Genomic DNA, 23,342 nt, shown 5'->3' with positions numbered 1-23,342 from the left:
TTCCAACAAGATGAAGCCAAAGCTCATACAGCTCTTTTGCCCAAAACTTTTGGCAATTGAAAAATATCAAATTTTTCTGATTTTAACTAGCCACCAAGTTTGCACAATTTAATGGCTTCTTTTTTTCTTTTCTTTGAGGCTACCTAAAAATAGTATGCCAATAAGCCAGTAACCATCTAATAGCTTAAGGCCAATATCCCAGAAAATCTTTTTAAATAAATATTCAAAATGACTTTATTAAAAACAATAACAAGCAATATCTTCTTATTGTTTTTAATAAAGTTGAATTGCTTCTTGTTGTTTTTAATAAAGTCATTTTTAAAAAAGACTTTTTTAAAAACAAAAAGAAGCAGACTTGTTACATGACATCATTATTGTATCACTAAAGCTATTGAAGTACTTAAGTTTATATTTTTTGTCATTCCATTCATTTCTTTTTTTTTTTTTTTTTTTTTTTTTTTTGTACATACATTAATTGATTTAAATGGGGGGACAAGCAAGAAATGTACATACATCAATTCAGGGTTTGGGTTAAGGCAGACAATCTCAATGCCAACCTTAACCCTAACCCTTTCCCTGATATATGTACACTCCCTACATGTTCTCCTTATTTAACTCACTTGATCCATGCAGTTATTATATTGCAAAAATATCAATTAAATATCATTCATGATTTAAAACATCATTTACAAGGCGAAATGACAAGTGGCAAAATGTCATTTAAAGTAGCAAAATGTAAAAATTTATAAGATAAAATTATAAATCAATTGTAAAAAAATGAAAAAATAATACATTAATAGTAAAAAATAATAGATAATAGATTTTACCACAGTAAAATCTAATTAAAAATAGCAATTACAACGTGAAATAACAATTTCACTAGAAAAAATACCATGATTGATTTTTTTGTTATTAATGTTGTTATTATTATTAGTATCATTATTAATATCAATGCATAAAATAGCAATTATTTAAAACATGATCCTTGATATATAACATATTTGCAGTGTTGTTTTTTATTTTGGTTCACCTTTTTGCTATTCATTTTTCAAATTTCATGAGTAAAGCATTATGAGATAACTGATGTGAAGAATCAGGCATAATTAACTAGATATTGAAGCCTTCAAATCTGTTTTGTCAATATTGAGGTTCAAAGTGTAGTATATTAGCAATGGAGAAAGAGTATTAACAGATAGGGTAGTATAGCTTTTTAAGTTAGATTTTGTATTAAATGATTTATGTCCGAGGTGGAGCCTTTGGAATTAAACTAAACCTTAAATTATTTTTGTTCAGAATCAGGTTGGTACAAAGTTTTAAACACAAATGATTCACCATAATATCACCGTAAATTAAGTCAGCTTTGCCCAATGCTAACCCTAATTCCAATTGTATGAGTTGCGCATTTAAAAAGATGCTTTTTTAATGTCTTAAAGTCTAAAATAGTTTTAAACTATTTGCATGGTCAAATATAGAAAGAATTATAGAAATAAAAATGTTTAAATAAGTTAAATAACGTTTCAGAGTACTTGACAAGTTTATTGACTTTTTCATTCAAGTTCCAAGGAACTTTACTTTTTCCTATTAGTAAATTAATTTAAACAGTGATCTTTTATTGAAACTAAACTGGTTATTGCATAATAGAAAAAAATTGTTCAAAATACACCCCAAATTAGCAACACACTTCAAGATTTCTAATTGCACTAATTTTTTTGATAATACTGAAAAAATCTGATTATCAAAAAGATGTTTTATTTAGTGTAAAAGTAATAAAGTTTTTATTTAAGGGTTTTTAAGGTAGAACTTTGCAATTCTCTAATTTTGAGCTCTATTTAATCCAGACTTAAGTAGTATATTCTAGATTTTTTTGCAGATAAAGTTAGTCTAAAATTTAAAGCCTTTTAAAAAATTTAAGTCTTTTAAAAAATTAGTCTTTTCAAAAAATAATATGGATGCTTACTTTGATTGTTTATCTTAAACTTACATGAGTATGCAAACAAATAATGCTGCTTGTGGCCTAGATGTGGAGTGTTAAAATGATGGATGTTAGATGTGGAGTGTTAAAACGATGGATGTTAGATGTGGAGTGTTAAAACGATGGATGTTAGATGTGGAGTGTTAAAACGATGGATGTTAGATGTGGAGTGTTAAAACGATGGATGTTAGATGTGGAGTGTTAAAACGATGGATGTTAGATGTGGAGTGTTAAAACGATGGATGTGGAGTGTTAAAAATTTTGTGGATGCTACACCTTTTCCTTAACTTTTTGTAAAAGGTTGCAGTCAATAAAAAATTTTGTTCTATCAAACCATGAAGTTGAAGTGAAATACATCATCAACTACTATTATATACCAATTATATACTATGATGATGATGATGATGATGATGATGATGAAGATGATGATGATGATGATGATGATGATGATGATGATGATGATGATGATGATGATGATGATGATGATGATGATGATGATGATGATGATGATGATGATGATGATGATGATGATGATGATGATGATGATGACAATGATGATGATGATGATAAAGTGATTTTATCTTTATAATCAATTTTACAGTGATTTGATTCCAACTGTTTACTACGAGATCAAATTGCCCAACACCAACATTATCTAGCTTTAGAACATTAGAAATCTCACTAACAAAATTTTTAATCGTATTTGCAAATACTAAGCTTTTCTTAAACTTTTTTAATTTCTTAAGCTAACTTGGTTGATGTTGTTTGAACACTCTGCTAAATGAGAAACAAACTGCTGTTAACTTATCTATTTAATTAGACTAAACAACTTAAAATATTTGTAATTTTTTATTGCTCTCATTTTAATGGGTCCCTGCCAATGTTTTAAGATGGATTTCTCAGATATTTTTCTGATCTTCTAAATGTTTTCCCTGATTTATGATAGAGTTTCTCAAACTCAACTTCATAAAAAACAGACTATTTCTTTTAGAAAAACCATTAAGACATAAGTTTGATGATTTTCCCTGATTTTTTTAAAATTCAATCCAATTTCCCTGATCATTCACTGATTTTTTTTTCAGACATCTGAACTCTTTGACTTTTCCTTGTTTTCCCTGATTTCCCTTATCTGACAGACAAACTGTTTTGAATAAATGATTCATTTTATGGTTTTCTTTTTTTTTATTCTTCAAAAAAAAAAAAAAAAAAAAACTCTTCGTCTCTATCCTGCTATCAAGATGAAACTAATTCAACTTTAAAAATTTCACACACCAAAATAAAAAACTTTTATTTTAGTGTGTGAAGAAAACAAATAGAGCCATTGAAAGAAATATTTACTAAAAAACTTGAGCATTTTAGTGTTAAATCTGTTAATAATTTTTTAAAATATTGGAAAGTATACAATTCAAAAAATAACACTTAAACATTTCTTACTTTTGTCATCATCTTCTGATTCACTACTTTTCTCTATAAAAAATAAATCAAAAAATTTATCAAAACTGCAGTTGAAAACCAACTATCCATTTCCTTCTAGAATTATTTTTTTATAAATATTTATACATAATCATAAAATATATGCAAATATTTATATTTTAATATTAAATATTATAAATAATTCTTTAATTAACATAAAAATTAGTATTATATTAACTATCAAAGTAATTCTAATCTTTAATTATAAAAAAAATTTTTCTTCTTTAATTAGCAGATAACATACAAAACAATTTAAAAAATTTTAACCATCAGATTCAGAACTGTCATTTCCAAATGACTCAAGAGTGTCAGAAAGCACAAGAAGTTGATTAAGACTAGCTTCAAGTTGTTGGCTTGAGGCTGAATATTTGTTCATAAACTTTTTCTTACTCTTCAATTCTAATACTTTAGTAGCATTTAAGACTGCCTAAAAATAAAATAAATCTAAATAAAGATACAAAAATATATTCAAAAAAAATTCATTTTATATCAATAACAATAACAAAGTTCAGAATAAAAAGACACATAGGCATTAAAAATCTTTTTTAAGTGTTTCAGTTGTTAATTAAAATTTGAAAGATTGAACTATGAGCTAATGAACCACGCTTGCTTTTTTAGAATAACATTTTAGTTAAATGTATAAATGTAGTAATAACTTTTATTATTTTATATTATTTTATTAAAGTTAATGCTTGACAAATTATAGTTTGTCAACAATTTTTTTCTTCTTCTTTCATTTCAATATAGTTTATTATGAACTCTTTCATTCGTTATGAATTCTTTATACATTTTGTTGCTGTTTTTGTGTGCTGTGTTTTTATTAGTTATATATTTTTATAAATCTGTTGTTGACATTTATTAATTTCTTTATTAATGTTGAACTTAATAGTAGCAGTTGCAGTAGTAGTAGTAGTAGTAGTGCCCACTCATGCGTGTTTGAAACTGAACTCTTAGCTGCCATTGCAACTGAGGTAATGGCGAGAAAAAAATGCAGTACTTTTTTTGTAAGAAAATGTGAACAAAAATGTATGTAAATATCTAACTTATCTAAACTAATTATATATAAGTATGTAATGTTAAAACCTATATACAGTGTTGAAGTTTTACATTTACTTTAGTTTTACAAGATCTTCTTAATTTTGATTTATAGTATTTGTTTGCCGTTTCAAAGTCTTTTGTTTATTAAATAGTATTAAAACATTTTTCTAACATATATAATAGAACATATATAAAGTTTCATAACATATATATAGATATTATAGTATAACAAACGAAAGTGAGAGAATTTTCAAAAAAGCTTAAAATTTCTAAAAACATCAAAAAATCAAAAAAAAATTTGTTGCACATATGTCATGATAGATATACTTATGTTATTAATGTGCTCAGGAAATGATTGAAGTCTGCGCATTTAACACACATTAAAGAGACAATTTTCTTTCTTAAAGGAAAAAAGACTTTACATACAAACTTTTATTTTCTTTAAAATTAATTAATGGGGTGAGGGTCCTTGTAAACTGCAGATGGTTTGAAAAAAAATTCTGGTCTGAAACTTAATAAGGAAAAAAATTAATAAGCCCGTCCCCATTTGTTTTATAGAAGTTTACAATTTTACATTAAGAAGTTATGTATTAAACATTAAATGTATTAATCATTAACTGAAAACAAAGATTTTGAAGATTTCTACTACTTACTAAAAATTATTGAAATAAAACTACTATATAAAGAATGGGTATAGAAATGGTCACTGTGGACTTACCATTACATTGCAACCCTCGGAATTAGAGTCGCCATTCTGCAAAAAATTGCAGACCTCGTTTCGATGTTTTATGGTAAGACCTTTGTATCAAATTTGTTTTGCCATCCTATAAAAGATTGAGGTCAGCAAGTTATTGCCGACCTCAATTTTCCTAATTCCGAGGGTTGACATTGTATTACATGGGCAGCCCTCGGAATTAGGAAAAATGAGGTCAGTAATAAACTGCTGACCTTAAACTGTGAGAGGTTGGCATCAAGTCAGAAAAAAAAATTTGACATAAAAGGGTTTACCACAAAACATAGAAATAAGGTTGGCGATTTTTGATCGACCTCTTTAAGATTGGCAATCAGGTCGACAGGCCGAATGCTGACCCAAATTTCCAGGGCTGTGTTTTATATTATAGATATTTTTAAGTTTATTTCCACATTTTTTCAACTTTTTATAATGACTGTAAATAATTATTTCAAGTAGGTATTTTAAAAAAATTTTTTAGACAGGTACTAATATCCAAACCACAGATAAATGTATTTATATGCAGTTTGGCAATAATTTACCGACCTCAATCTGCTTGAGGTCAGCATTAGGTTGGCAAAAAAAGTTTGATATAAAGGCTTTACCATAAAACATAAAAACAAAGTTGGCAATTTTTTGCTGACCTCAAACACTTCTAGGTCAGCCCTATTTCCAAGGGCTGTATATATATATATATATATATATATATATATATATATATATATATATATATATATATATATATATATATATATATATATATATATATATATATATATATATATATATATATATATATATATATATATATATATATATATATGTATATATATATATATATATACATATATATATATATATATACATATATATATATATATATACATATATATATATATATATATATATACATATATATATATATATATATATATACATATATATATATATATATATATGTATATATATATATATATATATATATATATATATATATATATATATATATATATATATATATATATATATATATATATATATATATATATATATATATATATATATATATATATATATATAGGGTTGCAAAATACATGGTCGCCTAAAAGAGGACATAGAAAAACCAAAAGGAGGATAAACTTAATTTTAGTAATAACTATTAAATGAGGGTTTTAAAGATTTTGGGACACTTCTGGCATTTTTTATGGAGGCAGGGGGGGGGAGAGACTGACACTTAAGCCACAGTACTGACACCGCATGAGAATAAACCAATGATATATTATTTAAACTAGATGTCTAAGTTGTGGGATTTTATTAGACAAAAAATGAAGCTTTTTTTTGTTTATAATTATAGTCTGCTATTTGTAAAAAGGGTAAAAGTTGATATGTGGATGTATGGAAAAAAATTCAGGAATCATAAATTATTATTTTACAAGTATTCTAATTTCCTCTTTTATATAAATAGTATTTATATTTAAATTATATTTACTTCATTTAAGAAAAGAAAAGTTAAATAACATTTGTTTACAAAATTATTCCGAATTTGTAAAAAGGGCAAAAGCGGCTACACTTTTCGGATCGAAGTTAGACATCTAGTTTAAATAATATATCATTGGAATAAACAACAAAATATAATATCTGTTAATGTTATATAAAACTTATATGAAATACCAAAGTTGCTGCAGCTGCGTGGGCTTTCTGCAATATCTTTGAGTTTTATGTTGAAAAAAGGACGTCAACTTATTCGATGACGCCGACACTTTGATTAGGTTTTCAATGGCTGTTAACATGTCGCTCTAAGTCAGTAGCTACTTTTCTAGCAACAGAAAAGAAAATACCACAAATCTCACACCTTACCTCATTCTCGTTGCAATCCTTTAGCAAAGCATAAATATTTATTTTTCATAGTGCTTGAGAATTTGCATTTTCTTTGTAGAAATTGAAGTCATATTTATAAAGAAAGTCACAATTCAATTGAAGTGCTGTTATTGCTATAAGAGTGTGAGTAAAAACTAACATAGGCAAAATGTGTTGAGTTAAAAAGAACAGATCTATACTTTTTTTTAGATTTAATTGTTTTGCCACTCTATAGAACAACAAAAGAACTCTAAAAATAAAACAGTTTTGAGAATAGTTAGTTTTAAATAAAATTATGTTTTAACCTTTTATTGTTTCAATTTTTGTTGATCAAACTGTTTCAAAAATGAATAAATAAACATTACGATAAAATAAACATTGCAATGCAATTGGAAAAGCGAAATACGCTGAGTTATAAGAAAAAACTTGACATTTTAATTAAAGAATAGAATGTTAAATTAGCACTTTAAAATTAAACAGTTTTAAAAATAGCTTAGTTCAAATATGGAAATATATGTAAAAAAAAAAACCATTAAAAATTTAAAAAACCGGACAGTTAAAATTTTTTCAGCTTCATCACCCGGACAGAGGAAAAAGGACAAAAAAGGAGGACATGTCCTCCTTTTTTGTCCTTATGTCCTCATATATATATATATATATATATATATATATATATATATATATATATATATATATATATATATATATATATATATATATATATATATATATATATATATATATATATATATATATATAGGACGGAAAAAAACCAAAAATTAACAGTTCTATTTGTATTAATAAGGTTAAAATATATAATAAGGAGGTACTCCACTGGTATTCAGAGTTGCAACCCTCTGAAAATAAATGGAGTTTGATTATCAATGCCAAGAAGAGCCAAACTGGCCGACAATTCCAAGTGCATCTGCTGAAGTTACCAAAAATATCCAATAATGGTGCAGCAAAATATCATTAACTGTTTCAGATTTTTAAAAGCAGATTAAAGGTCTCGAAGTTGAAAAAATAAATGCCTTAACAACAGCAACATCAAATAAATCCACAGCAATATTCTCATATGCATAAGCAGCATCCATTCAGAAAAATAAAATAAAATCAAAAGAAACTGAAGTGGTAATGATGGCTAAAATAACTAATGAATTTAATATCAAAAAAAGAATTGAAAACAACATTATTATAATTGGAGTTGCTGTTCAAACCAGCATGGACAAACAAATAAATGAAGGAATCGATAAACAAACCATTGAAATTATATTAAAAATAATTAAATCTGATTTTTCATTAAAAAATGCAAAGAGAATAATTTATCTAACAAAACATATCAAAAGACCAGAAGGACCACCTACCCTCATCTTAGTTGAGTTGCAAAACAAAGAAACACAAAATTTTATGATAATAAACTCCAAAAAGCTAAAGGATAATATTAGTTACAAAAATATTTATATTAACAAAGATAAAACAGAAAATGAGAGATTGTTTGATAATAAACTTAGAAAAATTCGAAACACTAGAAATGAAGCACTTACTTATGAAATTGAGGGAGCAAATGGGAGGCATCAATATAATGTACACAATGGAAAAAAATACTATTAGGGTATACGATTAGGTGAGCTTAAATGGATTGAAATTAAATCTGCATAAATTACATAGAAAAATTAAGAACCTCTCCAGGACCTTCTGCACTACCTACACTAAACTTTATAGCAGATTGGATGGGTAAAACATCCAATCTGCTATAAAGAAATCTGCCATCATTCATGATATAACACAAAATCAATAGTTAGATATTTTTATACTGACTAAAACTTGGATAAAGCCAGACAATCCTGCTGCAATTCAAGAAGATATGGCACCACCGTGGGGGAGGCGTTGCAATAATATACAGAGACAACTTAAATATTAAACCCTTATTATTATCATCTACTTCCCTGTCCTATAAATGTGCATCTGCTAAACTAAATTTAGCAAACACTATTTACAATGTTATTGCTATTTATCGATCATATTCAATCGTTCCAACTAGCGTTTTCTTTTTGGAATTCTCTGATCTTCTAGAAGAACTTCAAACATTGTCTGGAGAAATGCTTCTTCGTGGTGACTTTAATTGCCCAAGTTTAATTAATCCAATAATTAATCAAATCAATCCAAGCCTTGCTAGTATTTTAGATATCTACATCTACATTTTAGATATCTACAGCTATAATGTGTTCCATCTCCAACTCGCATCATCAACTTATGGTAATGCGAACCTGCTTAATCTAGTAATAAATCGCTATGATGACATTTCCCTCAACAATATCCAAGTATCAGACAAGGGTATTTTGAACAACCATTTGGTCCAGGTAGCACTATAACATCCATCTTTAAAAAGTAAAACTGTTTGGTTTTCGAAACAAAATTTTAAAAAACTAAACTTATGTTTTATGGAAGAAATGCAATTGATGCCATGTTGTTTACTACCTGAAATTGATGTTGATGATTATACTGAGCAAATTAGAACAAATATAACAACCATTCTTGATAATTTGGCACTAGTTCGAAAATATTCAATTAGATTTAGCAGGCATAATAACAAATGGTTATCTTCTGATGCAAAGATTAAAAAAGTCTGTGTCGTGAACTGGAGCATCGTTATAGAAAAACTGTTAATTTATCAGATAAAAAAATATATTGAACTGCATGTCGAGAGGCATCTAAAGCAATTCACCAATCCAGATGTAACTATTATAAGAAAAAACTTAATTCAGCGCATGGTAATCAAAAAGAAACATGTATTATTGCCAAAGAAATACTTCATTCGAATAATTTTAAAACTAATAACACAATACCAAAAGCAAAACACAATAAGTTAATATTTTGCAACAAGCTTGAAGGTATAAAAAAAAAAAAACCAGAAAGACTTGCTACAATCCTGCAATCTGATTTCATTATGGAGCAATCTCCCCCTGTAGATATTTTACAGCATTTGGTACAGTCACTTTTACTGATGTTTTGTATGTAATCAAAACTCTCAAACCTAAGACATCGCCACTCGATATTACTCCATCATTCTTAAATCGTGTTCAGAAGAATTTAGTCCAATTATAGCTCACCTCGCCAACCTCTCATTCAAATCTGGAATTTTCCCAGTCTCATTCAAGATTGCTCAAATTACACCAATTCCCCAAAAATTAGGATAAACAGTATTTAAACTGATCTGCGCCCTATATCAAACCTCAATAAAATACCCAAAATTTTTGAAATGCTTGCTTTACCTCAGCTTCTTCCCCATGTAACTTCAACTGTAAACTTCAATCCTTTTCAATATTGTTTTAGATCTAATTACTCAACAGAAATGGCACTCCTAAAGATATGCAATGACATCCAGTTAAACATTGAAGATGCTTTAACCACCATTCTGCTCTCTCTAGATAAGTCTGCAGTGTTTGATACAATCAATCATACCCTGCTAATTGCTCATATAAAAGATAATTTAGTGTCACTGATGCTTCACTAAAATGGCTAACATCATACTTGCACTCTCAAAAATCCTTTGTTTTTATAGTCTTAACAAAATCTCAACAGGAGTACCACAAGATAGTGTATTAGACCCATTTTTATTTTCGATGTTTGTTTCATCTGTATATCGTATAATAGCTAAATATGGCACATATTATCATCAATATGCCGATGATACCCAATTATATACTTTCATTAACCCAGGAAAAGATAACAATAAAATCACTGAATGTGCTAATGCAATCACAAAATGGTTTCTAGAAAGTGGACTTAACCCAAGCTAAACATGGTTTCTAGAAAGTGGACTAAACCGAAGCTAAACAGAAACTACCTTATTTGGATCTAGGAAACAAACCGGAAAATTTAAAATCATTCTAAAATTACATTCTCTGGAACAACACTAACTACATTAAATTCAGTGAGAATCCTAGGTGTCACCCTAGATTCAACACTCTCCTTAGATCAACATATAAACAACACTGTTAAATCCTGCAACTACCATATTCATGCTTTTCGCCACATACGCCATGTCTTACCAAAGAAGCAGTTAACACAATTGCTTGTGGCATTATTAACTCTCAACTTGACTATTGTAACAGTCTTTTATCAGGATCTTACAAAAAAAATCTTAAAAAACTTCAACGTACTCAAAATAGGTTATCTTTCATAGTCTCTCATTGTCCTTTTTATTCAAATCAGAAAAATTGCTTAAATCTTTTTATTGGTTACCAATCCATCAACAAATAGTTTATAAAATATCTGTTATTACATATAAAACTTTAAAAACCAAATCTCCTGCATATCTATTCAAACTTTTAGAAACCTGAATTTCAAAACAAGGCACAAGATCATCAGACAGTTGTCAACTTACTTGTCACCTATTAAAAACTTCCCTAAGATCAAAGTCTTTCTCTGTAAATGCACCTTGAATATGAAATGTCTATAAACATACGTAACTCGACCACTTTAGAAACATTCAAAAAAAGACTAAAATACGAACTTTTTGTAGAAGTTTTCAAGAACTCAAACTTTCTCAGTGCTTCTGAATTCTTCTGAATAAACTTTCTGAATTCTTCTGAATAAACTTTCTCAGTGCTTCTGAATTACTTCATCCCTATTGTGTTGTTGTGATGGCACTTTAATCTCTAATTATTATTATTATTATTATTTTTATTATTATATATATATATATATATATATATATATATATATATATATATATATATATATATATATATATATATATATATATATATATATATATATTAGGGTGTCCCAAAAAGCAACATTTTTACAAAATATATGCAGAGACCCCCTGAATGTGTTCTATCTAATACAAAATATTTTAATAATATTATAAATAATAAAATATTTTAAGGGGTCCCTCAAGACCCTCGAATATTTAATGGGTCCCTAATATTTTCACAAAAAAAATTTTTCAAAAATATGTCAACCTGGTACTCAAATGAAGCGAAATTATATAAAAATTTCAAAAATAATGTAGATTTCAAATATAAAGAATAGTTATTTTTGGTTTTATTACATGAAAAATTACATTTTTTAACAAAAAACAAAAAAAATGCATTTTTTATGTATTTTTATGACAATTTTAATAAATAAGTTAAAATTTTTCTAAATTAAATATTATTTTTGAAATTTTTATATAATTTTGCTTCATTTAAGTACCAGGTTGACATACTTTTAAAAAACTTTTTTTTTGAAAATATTAGGGACCCATTAAATATTTGAGGGTCTTGAGGGACCACTTAAAATATTTTTTATTCAAAAAAAATTTTAATCTAGTGTTTTTGTATTGTATATATATATATATATATATATATATATATATATATATATATATATATATATATATATATATATATATATATATATATATATATATATATATATATATATATATATATATATATACAATACAAATTGAAAAGATGCTTTTTTTATCATTTAAAAACAACTTTTTAGCGATAATAATAAATTTCCAATTAAAATTTTCTTTTAATTTCTTTTTTTAACTCTAATTCTTTAAAGCAAATTTAAAGAGAATTTAAGTTTAAATTTAATTTAGAACTGATTTTCAAGAATTTAGATGCTTTGTTTTTAAAGTTTGCTAAAATAAAAAATGTTTATTCTATGTGACCATTTAGCTTGAATAAAAAATTATGCATTATTTATTCTAATAAATGGTAACCTCATTTGATATTTTTTCAACCATATCTTGAATTGCTTTGGTTTTCATTTGCACCTCAGTGATTTTTTGAGTCAGTCTACTACGAGCTTCATCTATAGGCCTTTTTTTGCTTGCCATGGTTGTTTTAAATATATCTTTAAAAAAAGACATTTTTACATAACTTTGAAAGTTACGGTTATAATAAAAACAAAAATTCAATATTAATGTTTTAAAATTATGAGAAAACAGGGTAAAAAGTAAATCTTTTGTAGACATACTTACCTAAACACAAATATATATATATATATATATATATATATATATATATATATATATATATATATATATATATATATATATATATATATATATACGGAAAAAAACACAAAAAAACTAACAGTTCTATTTGTGTTAATAAGGTTAATATATATACTAAGGAGGTAATCCACTGTTATTCAGGGTGGTAACCCTCCTACAAAAGACATCAAGAGGTAATCCACTGTTATTCAGCGTGGTAGCCCTCTCATATATTTATAAAAAATATATATTAAAAAAAAAAAAAAAACATGGAGTTCGACTATGAATGCTTAGAAGAGCAAAATTGGCCAACAATTCCTAGTGCATCTGCTGAAGTTTCCAAAAATATGCATAAATGGTGTGGCAAAATATCATATATCGTTTCTGACCATTTAAAGCGACTTAAAAATCTTGAAGATGAAAAGTTAAATGTCTCAATAGCAACATCAAATAAACCAACAACAATATTCACATATGCACAAGCAACATCAATTCAGCAAAATCAATCAAAACCAAAAGAAACTGAAGTGGTAATGATGGCAAAAATTACAAACGAGTTTAATAATAAAAAAAGAATTGAAAACAACATCATTATACGTGGGGTAGCTGATCATACTACTTTAGACAAACAAATTAATGAAGAAAATGATAAAAAAAACCATCGAAACATTACTTAAAGCAATAAAACCAGATTTTTCAATAACAAATACAAAAAGAATAATTCGACTAACTAAAAATACTAAAAGACCAGAAGGACCACCTAACCTCATTTTAGTTGAATTGGAGAACAAAGAAACTCAAAATTATTTAATTAAAAATTCCAAAAAGTTAAATGATAATATCAACTTCAAAAACATCTTTATTAACAAAGACAAAACTGCAAACGAGAGATTGTTTGACAGTGAACTCAGAAAAGTTAGAAATACTAGAAACGCAGCACTTGCTCATGAAGTCGAGGGAACAAATGGAAGGCAACGATACAATGTGCATAATGGAAAAAAATATTACTGGGTATACTATCAGGTGAACTCAAATGGATTGAAATCAAATCAGCATAATTTAAATATAAAAATTAAAAGATCCTCTACATTAAACTTGGGTATACAAAATGTTCAATCTGCTATAAAAAAAATCTGCTATCATTCATGATATAGTGCATAATCATTCTCTAGATATTTTTATACTCACTGAAACTTGGATAAAGTCAGACAACCCTCCTGCAATTCAAGAAGATATGGCCCCAACAGGCTTTAAAACAATTCAATACTGTCGATCAGATCATCGTGGAGGAGGCGTTGCAATAATATACCGGGGCAACTTAATTATCAAACCACTCTCGTTATTGTCTACCTGCCTGTCTTATGAACGTACATCTGCCAAACTAAATCTGGCAAATAATATCTACAATATTATTGCTATTTACTGATCAAATCCAATCATTCCAACAAATATTTTCTTTTTCGAATTATCTGATCTCCTAGAAGAACTTCAAACATTATCTGGAGAAATACTTCTGTGTGGTGACTTTAACTGCCCAGGTACTACTCCAACAACCTGCAATCCAAGACTTGCTGAGATTCTAGAGACCTACAACATGATACAAAGAGTTCAATCTCCAACACGCATATCATCTACTACTGGTATAGCCAACTTGCTTGATCTAGTAATAAATCGACATGATGACATTTCACTCAACAATATTCAAGTAACTGATGAGGGTATTTCAGATCACTATATGATTCGGGTTGCACTTTATCATCAACCTTCAAATAGTAAAACTGTTTGGTTTTCAAAACGAAACTTTAGAAAACTAAACTTGTCATGCTTTATAAAAGAATTGCAAGTAATGCCATGTTGCTTATCACCTGAAAACAATGTGGATGATTATGCTGAACAAATATGAGCAAATATAACAACTGTTCTTGATCATTTAGCACCCATTCAGAAATATTCAATGCGACCTGGTAAACATGATGATAAATGGTTATCTTCAGATGCCTAGAATAAAAAAATCAGACGTCGTAAAGCGTTGTTATAAAAAAACTGGAAACTTATCAGATAAAAAACTATATCGAATTGCATGCCGCGAGTCATCAGCAGCAATTCATAAATCCAGATGTAATCACTATAAGGCAAAACTAAATTCAGCATATGGTAATCAGAAAGAAACATGGAATATTGCCAAGAAATTACTACATTCAAATAGTTCTAAAACTAAAAACACAATACCAGAAGCAAAATGCAATATAATAAGTCAATATTTTATAAACTTGAAAGTATAAAAAATACTATCCAGAAAAGGCTTGCAAAAAACCCAAAATCCAAATTTATCTCAGAGTTACATCCCCCGGTAAATATTTTAACAACATTTGGTACAGTCACACCTACAGATGTGTCAAAAATAATCAAAGCTCTCAAACCTAAGACATCGCCACTTGATATTATTCCAACATACATCCTTAAATCTTGTTCAGAACTTTTCAGTCCAATTATAGCTCACCTTGCTAACCTCTCATTCAAATCTGGAATTTTCCCAGCCTCATATAAAGTTGCTCAAATAACACTAATTCCCAAAAAATCAGGACTAGCAGAGTTTGACTTATCAAATCTACGCCCAATATCAAATCTCAATACAATTTCCAAAATTCTTGAAAAGCTTGCATTATCTCGTCTTCTTCCACATGTAACTTCATCTATTAACTTTAATCCTTTATAATCTGGTTTTAGATCGAATCACTCAACCGAAACAGCACTATTAAAGATATGCAATGACATCCTGCTAAACATTGATGATGCTTTGAACACTATTCTCCTATCTCTTGACATACCTTCAGCATTTGATACAATTGATCACAGCCTGCTGATTTCCCATATTAAAGATGAATTTGGTGTCACAGATATTGCACTAAAATGGCTGACATCATACTTGCACTCTCGAAAATCTTTTGTTTCTATTGGATCAACAAAATCTAGACTAATAGCAAGTTCAACAGGAGTACTACAGGGTAGTGTATTAGGCCCATTTCTATTTTCCATGTTTGTTTCACCTATATATCGTATTATAGCTAAACTCGGTACCAATCATCATCAATATGCTGATGATACCCAACTTTATACTGTCATCAACCCAGGCATAGATAGCATTAATGAAATCAATGTGTATGCTGATGCAGTAACGAAGTGGTTTCTAGAAAATGGACTTCTGCTCAACCCAAATAAAACAGAAGCTGTTTTATTTGGATCTAAAAAACAAATTACCAAGCATAAAAATGATTCAAAACTTGTTATTTCTGAAACAACACTAACTACGATAAATTCAGTAAAAATCCTTGGTGTCACCCTAGATTCATCACTCTCTATGGACAAGCACATAAACAACACTAAATCATAAGCACATAAACACTTAAATCCTGCAATTACCATATTTGTGCACTTCGCCACATTCGTCCATGTCTGACTAAAGAAGCTGCAAATACAATTGCATGTGGCATTGTTAACACTCAGCTTGACTATTGTAACAGTCTTTTATCTGGTATTTATCAAAAAAATATTAAAAAACTCCAACGAATTCAAAATAGCTTATCTCGAATCATTTTCCATTCTCCTATTCATTTAAATTCAGAAATATTGCTGAAATCTCTTCATTGGTTACCAATAAATCAAAGAATAATCTATAAGATATCAGTTATCACATATAAAATTTTATTATCTAAATCTCCTGCATATTTATTTGAACTCCTAGTCCTAACTTCAAAACAAAAAACTAGATCATTAGACAGTTGTCAACTTACACATCGTCAACAAAAAACTTCTCTGGGCTCAAATTCTTTTTGTATGACTGCACCTCGAATTTGGAATGGTTTATCTATGAACACGCAAAACTCAACCTCTTTAGAAACATTTAAAAAAGACTAAAATATGAACTTTTTATAAACGCTTTTTCAAACTCATAGCCAACTTGTTTTAGTGCTTCTGAATTACTTCATCACTATTGTGATTGTTGTAAATAATGGCACTATAATCTCTAATTATTATTATTATTATTATATATATACATATATATATATATATATATATATATATATATATATATATATATATATATATATATATATATATATATATATATATATATATATATATATATATATATATATATATATATATATATATATATATATATATATGTATATTTATATATGTATATATATATATGCATTATTGCATCACAATAATATACCCCAGAATTGAATAATTTATTATACAACCAGATGCTCTTTCTAGCATTACCCTGTTTCATAAATAAGAAGTGATTATTTTTATTGTGATACTACCACTAGGAACATTACCACTTATGCTTAGTAGTTAAGTTACTTTAAAATGTTAAGTAGTTAAGTTACTTTAATGTTAAATAATTAAGTTACTGTTTTTATTAAATTTTATAAATTACATTTAAATATTAAGCACAAGAGGCTTCCATAGTTTCATCAGTAGGGCTATTACATAAAAAATTCTCTATTATATAACTTTTTTTTTGTAAGAGGTTAACTAAATTTTTGTTTCCAAAAGTAACCATTGCTTTGTTGATTTTTTTTTAAACAATACAGTACACAAAAAGTAAAATATACATTTGCCAATTTTTTTTTAACCAATTTTTTCTATTTTAATTTGCCTGGAGAAAAAACAAGAAAATAACAAAGAATAATGAAAAAAATGATTGCTTCCCTAACCCTAACCCTTAGCCACTAGGAATTGGCCAAAGCCCTGTCCCCGACTCCAACTAAAAATTAGACTTTTTCCAAACCCGGCTCCAGCCCCATCTTTGGCAAAATTATAAGATTTAGCAAGGGTTGATAGCCATGGCTAGAAAAAAATTATAATACTTTATATATTATAATTTTATATTTACATTTACTATTTATTAAATACTGACATATATTTATAAATTATTAGACTCTTATTTACTTCCAACAAGGTTGCAAGCAACCACTATTTATGAGTTACTTTAAAATAAAGTATAGGGTTAAAAAGTTAAGAAATGGTTAACTGAAGACTTAAAAATTGTAGGTTGTATATAAAAAAAAACATGAAGATGGGTTGGAGTTATAAGGACAGATTAGAAAAGTTGTATCGAACAACATTTGTTAGAGAAGATTAAAGTGATTTAGGTGTCAGCATATAGAGAGGTAGCAGCTTTAGGATTAAATGGTAAAGGTAGAAGTAAGGAAACTTGAAGTGAGTGCCTTACACATTATACCCCTTTTAGTAATTCCATAAAAAATAATTCATGTTTTACGCAAAATATTTATCGAAAACGATATTCTAACCCTGAACCCAAAATAAAGTCTATTTTATTGAAAATCTAACCCTAAGCTAAACCCTGAGCCTAACTCTAAGGGTCAGGGTTAGGGTTTGGTTAGGGTGTAGTTTTCAACAATATTGGTTTTGCATAAGACTATTTTACAGATTTTCTAAAGGGGGTGTCTGAAATACATTTCCACTCAAATATAGATACAAACTATAACATGAATTTTAAAATAAAAAATATCCTTAAGGGTATAAAAATGTTTATGCAGCCCCAGTCACAAACCCGGCCCTGGCTATATTTTATCTAACCTGGCCCTGGTCAAATTTTAACCCCAGTCGCTTCCTATTAGCCACCCCCTGCATGTTCTCTCATTTAGTTTTATCATGTTCTCCTTATTTTGTCAATGTATACACTGATGCCCCCAGCAGCCCTCTTTTTCAGTAGGATGTTGGACTGCTCACCAAAGTATGCATTTATATTTATGTATATGTGTGCGTTTGTGTGTGTGAGTGTGTATCAACAGAATTATCTACAAAAAAAGATGATAAAATCTACAGGCATCTGCATGGATATTTCAACATCGATATATCAACATGGACATTTCAACTCAAAATAAAGCAGTAACTTAAAAGTAAACATTCAAATAAGCTAAAGAATTTAAGGTAAGTTAAATAGTAGTTTCTTAGATTTTAATGACCAACACCATAAGAAAAGTTTTTATCATAAAACAAAGACATTTTTTATGGTACTCTTAGTTTTATCACAGCATCCATCATTATAAGTCATCATGTCAATATAATTGTCATATAAATGAAAAAATGAAAAAACACATTCAAAACATGTTGCAGTGGAATAAGTTGTATAAAGATCTTTTTGTCAATAAAAAGCAAAAATAAAAATTCCCCAAGGCTACATTTAAAAACCATTTTGTTTTTTTTTTAAAAAAAGTCATTGTTATTTGTAGCTATTTAATACATTTTACTACTTTTTATGAAACCGCTGGGTTTATTTACCATTTTTTAACTTCTATACTTATATTAAAATTGACTAATAACCAATAATTTTTACCAATAATTTACTGTTGAACTGGTAAATGTCATTTACCAATAGTAAATGTTATGGTAAATGTTATTTACCAATTTATGGGTAAAATGATGTCAGTAATTTTTGTTAAACATTGATTCTTCATTTAAAAATTAATGTTTAAAAGTTAATCAATGAATTTTACTTATTTATAAATTCTTCATTCTTTCATTCCTGGTCTCTGGTGTCCAACTCTAAAAATGTTGGCTGACTTATGATTTGCAACATGAGAAAAATTCATGAGATTTAATGACTTGAAACATTGTTTTAGCCTAGAGTCCTGGAGTCCTTACTGCCATTATACATAAGGACTCTGGGTCTCTCTCTAACCTAATAGTCTTAACTTTATTCTCAAAAATAGTCCATAAGCCTCGTAAAATTTTCGAAGTTCCTGTATATCAAAAACTAGAAAAAATAATAATTTTGTGACTTTCAAATCCAGAGTCCTTTTATTGACTTTGCATCTCTAATTAACAAGCTAAAGCAACAAAATTTTAATTAAATTAAATATTGTCATAAAGACAGTGCTTAAGTAAATTGAGAAAAGGTGACAGTTGGTTGGGACATCTAAGGCTTTATGGATGAGGTGAAGGCAACTTATCTAGGAGAAAGAAATCTTTGACATAACCCCCCCCCCCCCTACACTTCACACATAACTTAATACTGGATGAGAGTAAGAGAAGCTTGTAAACCCTTATGTTAGTCTTCTTAGTGGTTGTATCACAATAAAAATGCTCAGCCCTGACCTTCAAAACCGACTGCCTACACCCTTAGTTCATGTATGTATTGGAGCATCAATGATATCTTGTGCAAATATTTTGTTGCATATAATGCAGCATTAATAATTTCCAAAAAGCGTTAAAGTTTAATAAAAGTATGAAAAGTTTAAAACAGTTCTCTAACATTTTAAAAAAGCTTCTAAGGTCACAAAATAAGTTTTCTACAAACAAAATTGCTCAGCTTATTTAAAATTTTTGTTTTTAAGAAAAACTTGAATATAGTTTAAAGAAAATTCTAGAACAGAGTATATTTGTTAATGAAATCAAACACTATTTCATTTTATTAACAAATATTTGAAATAGTTATTTAACTTATTCAATGATATCAAATTATTTAATTAATGATATAAAAGTATTTAAAGATATTAAATTATCAAAGAGAGACTACTTGTTAATAAAAAGTTATATTTTTTAGCTATTATTAACAACGTTATATATATGTTCATTAAATCATTTGCTATACAAAACAAATATTTTAGTTAAACGATTTAAAAAATATAATTCAATCGCACAAATTCAATAATTATTCAGTTTGATTTTAACAAATATACTCTAGTCCAGAAAACTCATATTCAAGTTTTTTTCTTACAAACAACTTATGAAGAAGAGAATCTATTACAAAATATACAAAATAGAATCGAGCTCTACACGCGATGTGTTTTGAAAATTAATCACGTGGCGAGAAAACTGCAGAAACGCTGGAGAATAAATATCAACAAAAATCAAAGATGGCAAAATGCAGTGTAAAAGTACGATGGCGATGGTTTTAGTAATTCGAAAGAGAGTAAAGAGATTAGATGCAGGAGTGGATGTACCGCTTTTTGTTTTAAATGCATTCGATGTTAACTTTAATCTAAATATTTCGTCCGATTGCAGTGATGATTCAAATTATCATAGTGATAATGAGTTAAATGAGTAAAAAGTTTTAACTACACAGTTTACTTTTTTTTACGGAATTAAGGGCACAGTTTTCTCATTGCAATTTCATCTGATGTAAAACTATTCTTCTACTGTATAAAATATACTTATATTCTAAAATTAATGAATTAAAATTACAGATCTTTGTCATAATTATGTTTTATTGATGATAATGATGGCAAAGACTTATACAAGATGTAAATATAATAGCTCTCAGGCCAGGGATGGATTCATCCCTGGCCTGAGAGCTTTGATAAAAAGTTTTTTTTTTTTTTTTTGTATTTCTATAAATTTAACACAGCATGTTGTTTGAAAAAGAAGGAAGTAATTTAAGGGGGAAGTACCCCTTGAATTAAGTAAAAATTGAAAAAAAAATTTTTGTTTGTTTCGGAAACAAAAATTAATGAAGAACACAATGAAATTAAGAGATATTGTAAACAATGTCAGGAAAGTGGAATAATTTCAATTTTTTGAACCATACTCATCAAGTTTAACCATAGCAACGCACATAGCAACGATAAAGCTTCTGCTTATCTGCTTATTTCAGAGGCTCACATAAAGTTATTAATCTGCTCATAATAAAGACTTTTTTCTACTTTGTTTTTACTTTAATTATCTACTTTGCTTAAATTAAGTTTGACTCGATTGCCTCTAATTATTTCAGTTTTTAAACATTCTTAAAATTCTATTATTTACTTTGTTATGAGTTGTTAAGTGTAATAAGAACATATTTTATCAAATTTTAATAAAAATTAGTCTTAATTATGGGAAGAAAAGATAGAGTCAAGCAAAGAACTAGAGTTACTGGAAAGAAAAGAGTTTTTTGTGGTAACCAACACACTTTATCATCACCAACATCAATGACAAACTCAAAAAAATATTCAGAGGTTGATACTAGTTCTTCAAGATCAGCCAACAAGATTGAATATATTAAAAATGATGTTCCAAATAAAAATGATGAAAAAATAAATGGTTATAGAGTAATTGATGTTGAAATTTTAAACACTATATTTGAATCTTTATGTTGTCCACAGTGTATTAACGACAATAGCTTGGTATTGAAAGAAAACTTTGTGAAAAAAAAAGGATATGCTTCGAATTTAATATGTTGCTGCAGTGTTTGTGGATATAGAAAAGATTTCTATACATCTAAAGTTTGTAACCGCACTCATGATATTAATCTACGTATTGTATATAGCATGACATCAATTGGGCAAGGGTATTCAGGACTTGAAAAGTTTTCTGCATTAATGAACCTCCCAAGTCCGATGAGTAAAAAAAATTACAATGGTTCTGTAAAAGTTATTACTGACGCTGTTACTACAGTTGCTAAAGAAACAATGCTTCAGGCTGCAAAAGAAATTAAAGGTAATAGCAACAACATTGTTGATACTGGAGTATCAACTGATGGAACTTGGCAACGTAGAGGATACAGTTCACTGAACGGAGTTGTGACAACATTGTCGATGGATAATGGAAAAGTGTTAGATGTTGAGCCAATGAGTAGACTTTGTAAGCAATGTCAACTACGCAAAGATATAAAGTCTAAGAATTCAGAGAGCTACAAAAATTGGTACAAATCTCATAGTTGTAACGTAAATTGTATTGGCTCAGCAGGAAGTATGGAAGTGACTGGTGCCAAACGCATATTTAGTAGATCTGTCAAAGAATATGGACTGCAGTATATTAAATTTTATGGAGATGGTGACAGTAAAAGTTATCCAGCTGTGAAATTTACCTATCCTGGTGTTGAAGTTAAAAAGTTAGAATGTGTTGGGCATGTTCAGAAACGAGTTGGGACACGTCTAAGAACATTAAAAAAAAACATGAAAAACCTCTGTGGCCGTGGAAAGTTAACAAACAGTCTTATTGATAAGCTTCAGAATTATTATGGGATTGCGGTAAGAAGTAATAAAAACAATCTACAAGGCATGAAGAAATCCATTCATGCTACACTTTTTCATGTTGCCTCATCAAAGGAAAATAACTGGCACACTCACTGTCCAATTGGTGAAAACAGTTGGTGCAGATATCAGAAAGATAAAGCAACTGGCAAATCAACGTACAAACCAGGTGGAGGACTTCCACTATCAATTATAAAACATTTAAAACCAATATATGCAGATTTAAGTGAGGAGTCTTTGTTACGTAAATGTTTGCATGGGCAGACACAAAATCAAAAC

The 23,342-nt window shown here is 28.0% G+C and overlaps 1 protein-coding gene across 3 annotated transcripts in view; it reads right to left on the bottom strand.

The window, feature by feature from the left end:
* Positions 1-12,999, bottom strand: part of LOC100199961 (putative uncharacterized protein DDB_G0282133) — an 83,695-nt gene extending 70,696 nt beyond the window's left edge. For 2 of the 3 annotated variants that reach the window (XM_065813011.1, XM_065813012.1), the window contains exons 1-3: positions 12,796-12,999; positions 3,713-3,872; positions 3,407-3,439 (exon numbers count right to left, since the gene is read on the bottom strand). In XM_065813011.1, coding sequence (XP_065669083.1) covers positions 3,407-3,439; positions 3,713-3,872; positions 12,796-12,945 — 343 coding nt within the window. In that variant the 5' untranslated portion in view covers positions 12,946-12,999. The remainder of the gene's footprint in view (positions 1-3,406; positions 3,440-3,712; positions 3,873-12,795) is intronic. The other variant, XM_065813014.1, reaches the window with a different exon arrangement.
* Between the last annotated feature and the right edge of the window lie 10,343 nt (positions 13,000-23,342).

Source organism: Hydra vulgaris, chromosome 12 (assembly GCF_038396675.1).
Source record: "Hydra vulgaris chromosome 12, alternate assembly HydraT2T_AEP".
In the NCBI taxonomy this organism is placed as follows: Eukaryota; Metazoa; Cnidaria; class Hydrozoa; order Anthoathecata; family Hydridae; genus Hydra; species Hydra vulgaris.
Note: the sequence above shows the minus strand (reverse complement) of the source record. Positions and strands in the feature narration are given on the sequence as shown.